Source organism: Hyperoodon ampullatus (assembly GCF_949752795.1).
Source record: "Hyperoodon ampullatus genome assembly, chromosome: 1".
NCBI lineage: Eukaryota > Metazoa > Chordata > Mammalia > Artiodactyla > Ziphiidae > Hyperoodon > Hyperoodon ampullatus.
Genome location: NC_136914.1, coordinates 129,895,841 through 129,903,051, shown reverse-complemented (window position 1 = coordinate 129,903,051; position 7,211 = coordinate 129,895,841). Strand labels below are relative to the sequence as shown.

The 7,211-nt window shown below is 45.4% G+C and overlaps 2 protein-coding genes across 2 annotated transcripts; both read right to left on the bottom strand.

Moving 5' to 3' along the window:
- Positions 1-3,769: 3,769 nt before the first annotated feature.
- Positions 3,770-4,262, bottom strand: LOC307058015 (histone H3.1-like; the record flags this gene model as incomplete). Its single annotated transcript, XM_079711343.1, has 2 exons — positions 3,770-4,138; positions 4,254-4,262. 2 exons carry the CDS (start codon positions 4,260-4,262, stop codon positions 3,770-3,772), a joined length of 378 nt encoding a protein of 125 aa, XP_079567469.1.
- Positions 4,263-4,321: 59 nt separating this feature from the next.
- LOC307059815 (histone H2A type 1-like) lies at positions 4,322-4,717 on the bottom strand (the record flags this gene model as incomplete). The annotated part of the gene is made up of 1 exon (XM_079714052.1): positions 4,322-4,717. The coding sequence occupies one exon, from the start codon at positions 4,715-4,717 to the stop codon at positions 4,322-4,324; it is 396 nt and encodes a 131-aa protein (XP_079570178.1).
- Positions 4,718-7,211: the final 2,494 nt, after the last annotated feature.

Sequence of the window (7,211 nt, the reverse complement as noted above, 5' to 3'; positions counted from 1 at the left end):
ACTGGTAAAATGTTTTATTATAAATGACATTTGAACTTGTCTATTTATATAAGTGCCAATTTACAATCGTAATTCTGAGACAGGTGTTCCAAAGCAGCATTCCAGCACATTTCCCGCCCCCCAAAAAAAACAGCACTAGCTTTTAACTTTGTCAGATTCCCTTCATACATCAAAATGGCAGGATATATAAAGAGTATTTTTGGAACAACTTTATAAACTTTACATAGCTGTAGACTAATTAGAAAAACGTTAATATTCCTCAGAATGAATAAGACTAAAGTTCATGAGGAGTGTATTGAGAACAGGACAATATTCACAGCTGTCGCATTTTATAACTGGAATGTCATTCGTGGAGGCCATGTGTGTGTCACCCTCTGGAGTTGTGTGGTGTACAATGTGTGTGACCATATGTGTAGGCCTTGATGTTTTCTACAGTAAAACTGTCGTCGCCTACATTCCTATTCCAATATGTTGTGTCCTGACAGACAATCCTACTTCGGTTTTGGTTTTCCAAAGAGCCTTGAAGAATCTAATACCTTAAATTCTTTTGCAAATTGATAGCAGAGAATGTTGTCACCCTGACATGATAAACATTAGCAAATGCAGTCTTAAATAAGCACTTCTTATATTGTCATTCTGTTGGCTAGAAGGGTGTCTAGGTCTGCATATGTAAATTATATTAGGTGAACTGGGAATCCACGAAAACAGTTGAATTTAAGGAACTGTATTTATTTGAGTATAGAAAGACAGCTAGTCAACTATTTCAAAACTTTGTAGCAATGTATTATGTTGCGTTGTAGACTTTTCGTGTTTGCTGATATCTGTGGGGAAGAAATCATAATTATTTTCAAGAATACAAGGAACAAACGCCACTTCCGTTCATCAACCTCAACCGCATCCTATGCCCATCTCCAGAAAACTGCTGGTTTATTCCTCTCCTTCCAGAGGACCTCATTACACACCCCACAGGATCCTTCCACTGCTGCTACTGTGTCTTAATTTTGTTTTAACCATTTTTTCAATCCTCCAACCCACCCTAGTTCAGCAAGCCGCTACTGATCTTGAGAAGTCCTTTGCTGCAAATCCTGCAGAGCTGCTTTCTGCAGAGAATTACCCCCTTTGAAGACTGGCCCCAGTAGTCTTTGTGTGAGCTGCTTCAGTGAAGGAATAAAGAGGTATGCCTTAGGTAAGGGCGTTTACAATGCCTTTTCAAACGGTATTCGTACACTTTAGTAGTCATCATAGACTCTCCACTGACCTAACAGATTTGCAGCTTTATAAAGGCTGTAAAGCAGATGCTTAGAATATGCATGAATCCTTTTCTTCTTTTGGAACAGGCCCCAAAAGGAATGACTTGTGGGCAAATATTGATTTCTGTTCCCAAACATCAACTATTAAGTATGAAAAGACACCTAAACATGAAACCAACAGATTTACACTGTCAAACCAGAACCAAAGGTGGGGAAGGAAGGCTGCACTTTCCCACTTTGGGAGCGCAAGAGCTAAGGAACAAGTCAGAAAGGCAATGCCCGTGGTACTTCCTATGAGAGTCTGGAAGCTGAAGATAAGTAAATGAAGCAATTTAAGGATGTGTTTCTCAGACTTAAACCTTATGCGCCTATGAATCACCAGGGACCTTATGAAAATGCAGATTCTGTTTTACTGGGTCAGGGTTGGAACCTGGGAGTCTACATTTCTGACTAGCCTCCTGACTGATGCTGATTCCGCTGGTCCAGGGACCCTACTTTGAGCACCCTGGTACTTTGAGTACCAAGGGCTTGGGCCACTTGCTAGTAGCAACTGACTGTGCTGCCCCATAAGAGCAAACGTCTGAGTTCATTCCAGCAAAAGAGGCAGAAGAGGCATTGATGCCACATTTGCATTTCCTGCCTCAGAGAATAAAGCAGCATGGGGAGCCTCCATGTGGCACTCTGCCCACGAAAAGATTACATCCACATGAAACAGGGATTGAGGGAGGCAATGGGGTTGTGCGGTGAGCTCGGCAATTCCTCTGCTGAGTGCTGGCAGCACTGGGTTTGGTTTCACATTACCAGCCTCAGTGAGGTGCAACAGAGGATTACAAAGGGATAAACTAAATGGCAATTGCAAGTGTATTGTTGTGGTCACCAGCACCTTTTCCATCAGTATTTTCTACTTCTCCAAAGCCATATGGAGCAGCTAATCTATTTAGGTGATTTCTTAAGAGGAAATGAACAATACATGTTCCCAAGTGGCAAGTGTAGTGAAAGTTAAAAAATGGTATTTTCTTTTACCCCAAATCCTCCAAAAAGTTCACAGATCTTACTATTATCATAAAAATAAATGACAAAAGCGATTTAGTTCAGTTAGAAATCAGCCTGCTATTGGCCAGGCCAAGAAACTTAAAATAAAACACACTGCTTTCTAGCCTTCAGCCCCGTCTAGCCTTCAGTAATGGGATAAAAGTCCAATATGAAAGCTAATGATCTACGATGTGAAGAGCTGGCTGTTTTAACAGAGGTCGTGGGCAAAAAGTGAGAAAAAGAGGAATTTCAGATCCAAGACTAAAAATAGTAGATTTATGCTTAAATGGGTTTGTTCCTTTAGAGAATGCTCCACTGATCTGACTGAAATTCTTCCAGGTGAGTTACTTGCTCTGTAGAAGAGCAGTTGCTATCTAAAAAATAATAAGGCATTTATTTCTAAGCTAACAGTTCTCTCTAGTTGAGTCAGAGACTTTGGACACATTTACAAAGAAACATTTTTCACTGACTTCCAAAGACATATATCAATATTGTAAGTAAAAAATTCAAAGAAATTAAACATAAATGTTTAAGAGCCAAGGGCGGTTGCACCAAATCTACATGGTAGAGGTCTGGGATGAAGCCTAATTAGAAGAAAAATGGCCAAAGAGAACCCGGCCTAATTTATACTGTTACTCCCAAGGCCAGGATAATCTAATTGGTAAGCAGAGGAGGTGCCCACCTATATGAAATGACAGGGTTCCGGGGACACTTCCTTTACCCCAGTCCCAAAATATCTTTTGCCTAAAATTCCAAATGAGGTACCCTAGTCCTATTAATACATCCATGGGAAATAACACATTCAACTGTGTTTGATTCTTTGATATATTTGCATTGTTTTGATTATTACAGCCTCTTCTTATGATCTAGCCATAAGAGATTTTGATTTCAGGATGGGAGTAAGAGGAGGAACAAAGGAAAGGTGAAGTCCAGAACAAAATCAGGACTGATGAGCAAGCCATCCAGGGGTGAGTAGAAGGGTATTCAGATATCTGGAGCCTGAATTCTGAATTGGGCCTTTGCCCAAGGCAAACTTAGTATTCTTTACATTTTTGCCTACAACAATGAAAGCAATCACAGAATGATCGGTCAAAGCTGGCACTGCACACCTCAAGTTAAACATACGCAGACCCCAAAGAGAGACTCTTTTCAATTAGAAACACAAATGACTGACAGCAATTGTTGGACAAAATTTGGGTAAAACACCCTAATTGAATGTCATCCACCTTATCTGTAGTTGAGGAATTCGTAATAGACAGGAAACAAATCTCTCAATACCCAGGATCACTTATATGCACTTAGGAAACGTTTTGCCCCTCTGGCAAGAAAGCCTTTTTGGTATTAAACGGATGTTTCTGCCTCCCCCTTAAAAAAGGCTGTGACTCACCCAAATTCAAGTTATCTAGTCAAAACCTGTCAGGAGTGCCTCGTGGCACATGTACTGTTAGGGAAAACGTATGTGGCTGACAGTAGTTGGGTGAGGGAGACTATCGTGCCACGAAGCTCTCCGTTGATCTGTAGGGGAACTGGATGTCCTTGGGCATGATGGTGACGTGCTTGGCATGGATGGCACACAGGGTGGTGTCCTCGAAGAGCCCCACCAGGTAGGCCTCGCACGCTTCCTGCAGCGCCATCACGGCCGAGCTCTGGAAGCGCAGGCTGGTCTTGAAGTCCTGAGCGATCTCGCGCACCAGGCGCTGGAACGGCAGCTTGCGGATCAGCAGCTCCATGGACTTCTGGTAGCGGCGGACCTCGCACAGGGCCACCGTGCCGGGCCAGTAGCGGTGCGGCTTCTTCACGCCGCCCGTGGCCGGCGTGCTCTCGCAGGCCGCCTGGTCAGGTCCTTGCTGCACCGTCTGCTAAATTCGAGTCAGCGTAGTGCTTCTTTTGTACCAAAATATTTCAGAAACTTTTATTAAATCTCACTACCCCTTTTCATCGTCCAACGTAACAAATGTTAAACTCTTTTACAGAAAACATGGGTGGCCCTAAAAAGAGCCTTTGGTTTGAATTTACTCGAGTTGCTATAATCTAGGTAATTACTTGCCCTTGGCCTTGTGGTGGCTCTCAGTCTTCTTGGGCATCAGCACAGCCTGGATGTTGGGCAGGACCCCACCCTGAGCGATGGTGACTTTACCCAGCAGCTTGTTGAGCTCCTCGTCGTTGCGGATGGCCAGCTGCAGATGACGCGGAATGATACGCGTCTTTTTGTTGTCGCGAGCCGCGTTGCCCGCCAGCTCCAGGATCTCCGCGGTCAGGTACTCCAGCACTGCCACCAGGTACACCGGCGCGCCGGCCCTGACCCGTTCGGCATAGTTGCCCTTTCGGAGCAGGCGGTGCACTCGTCCCACGGGAAACTGGAGCCCCGCCCGTGAAGAGCGGGTCTTGGCCTTGGCGCGAGCTTTCCCGCCTTGCTTGCCTTGTCCAGACATCATGAAACCGGCAAGTTACTTTTTATATCCATGGAGAGTAAAGATGTGGGGGAATGGGTGGGACAGGTAATGCTGTCAAATAAAAAAGACTTGGGCTTCCCTGGTGGCACCGTGGTTAGGAATCCGCCTGCCAATGCAGGGGACAAGGGTTCAATCCCTGATCCGGGAAGATCTCACATGCTGCAGAGCAACTAAGCCCATGCAACACAACTACTGAGCCTGTGACCTAGAGCCCACAAGCCACAACTACTGAAGCCCGCACGCATAGAGCCCGTGCTCCACAACAAGAGAAGCCACTGCAGTGAGAAGCCCGTGCACCACAACAAAGAGTAGCCCCCGCTCACCGCAACTAGAGAACGCCCACATGCAGCAACAAAGATCCAACTCAGCCAAAAATAAATAAATAAATAAATAAAATTTATTTTAAAAATAAATAAATAAATAAAAATAAAAATAAATAAAAATAAAAAAGACTTTCAGCGGATGTCAAAGACAAATTCTCCTGGTCCTCGGAGTCTCTTTTTCTGCTTAACCACACTGTTCCCCCCCTTTGGTGTCCTTGATGCAGCTCTGAACATGCTGAGAATGATTTTCAAACCAAATACACCAGGGAACACAGGGGATAAAGAGTAAGCAAGACAATGTCCCCACCTCCATGGAACTTACAGTGTAGGGGAGACAGACAATACAGAATCCAAAAAGTCCTGTATACATGTCACGCAATGCTGGGTAGTAAATAATAAGCACTGTGAGTTTAAATAAATCTGGGGGAGCAGGTGAGGGGGCACCTTCAAGACGGCGGAGGAGTAAGATGTGGAGATCCCTTTCCTCCCCACAAGTACATCGGAAATACATCTACAAGTGGAACAACACCTACAGAACAACTACTAAACACTGGCAGAAGACCTCAGACTTCCCATAAAGCAAGAAACTCCCCACGTACCCGGGTAGGGCAAAAGAAAAAAGAAAAAACAGAGACAAAAGAACAGGGACAGGACCTGCACCTCTGGGAGGGGGCTGTGAGGGAGGAAAGGTTTCCACACACTAGGAAACGCCTTCTCTGGTGGAGACGGGGCATGGGCATGGGGGAAGCTTCAGAGCCATGGAGGAGAGCGCAGCTACAGGGGTGCAAAGGGCAAAGCGGAGAGATTCCCGCACAAAGGATTGGTGCCAACCAGCACTCACCAGCCTGAGACACTTGTCTGCTCACCTGCCAGGGCGGGTGGGGGTTGGGAGCAGAGGCTCAGGCTTCAGAGGTCGGACCCCAGGGAGAAGACTGGGGTTGGCTGAGTGAACACAACCTGAAGGGGGCTAGTGCACCACAGCTAGCCAGGAGGGAGTCCGGGAAAAAGTCTGGAGCTGCTGAAGAGGCAAAAGACCATTGTTTCGAGGTGCACGAGGAGAGGGGATTCACAGCACTGCCTAAAAGAGCTCCAGAGATGGGCGCGAGCCACGGCTATCAGCGCGGACCCCAGAGACAGGCATGAGACACTAAGGCTGATGCTGCAGCCACCAAGAAGCCTGTGTGCAAGCACAGGTCACTATCCACACCTCCCCTCCCGGGAGCCTGTGCAGCCCGCCACTGCCAGGGTCCCGTGATCCAGGAACAACTTCCCCAGGAGAATGCACAGCATGCCTCAGGCTGGTGCAACATCCCGCTGGCCTCTGCCGCCACAGGCTCGCCCTGCATTCCGTACCCCTCCCTCCCTCTGGTCTAAGTGAGCCACAGCCCCCGAATCAGCTGCTCCTTTAACCCCGTCCTGTCTGAGAGAAGAACAGACACCCTCAGGTGACCTACATGCAGAGGCGGGTCCAAATCCAAAGCTGAACCCCAGGAGCTGTGCAAACAAAGAAGAGAAAGGGAAATCTCTCCCAGCAGCCTCAGGAGCAGATTAAATCTCCACAGTCAACTTGATGTACCCTGCATCTGTGGAATACCTGAATAGACAACAATTCATCCTAAAATTGAGGTGGTGGACTTTGGGAGCAACTGTACCCTTGGGGTTTGCTTTCTACATCTAATTTGTTTTTGGTTTTATCTTTATCTTAATTTAGTATTTAGAGCTTATTATCATTGGTAGATTTGTTTATTGATTTGGTTGCTATCTTCCTTTTTTGCTTTTTATATATTTTTTCCTTTTTCTCTTTTTGTGAGTGTGTATGTGTATGCTTCTTTTTGTGATTTTGTCTGTATAGTTTTGCTTTTGCCATTTGTCCTAGGGTTCTGACTGTCCGTTTTTTTGTTTTTGTTTTTGTTTTTAGTATAGTTTTTAGTGCTTGTTATCATTGATGGATTTGTTTTTTGGTTTGCTTGCTCTCTTCTTTCTTTCACTCTTTCTTCTATTACCACTTTTTAATTTTTTTACTTTTAATAATTTCTTCCATGTTAATAACTTTATTGTCTTCCTTCCTTCCTTCCTGCCTGCCTGCCTTCCTTCTTTTCTCTCCCTTTTCTTCTGAGCCATGTGGCTGACAGGGTCGTGGTGCTCTGGACGGT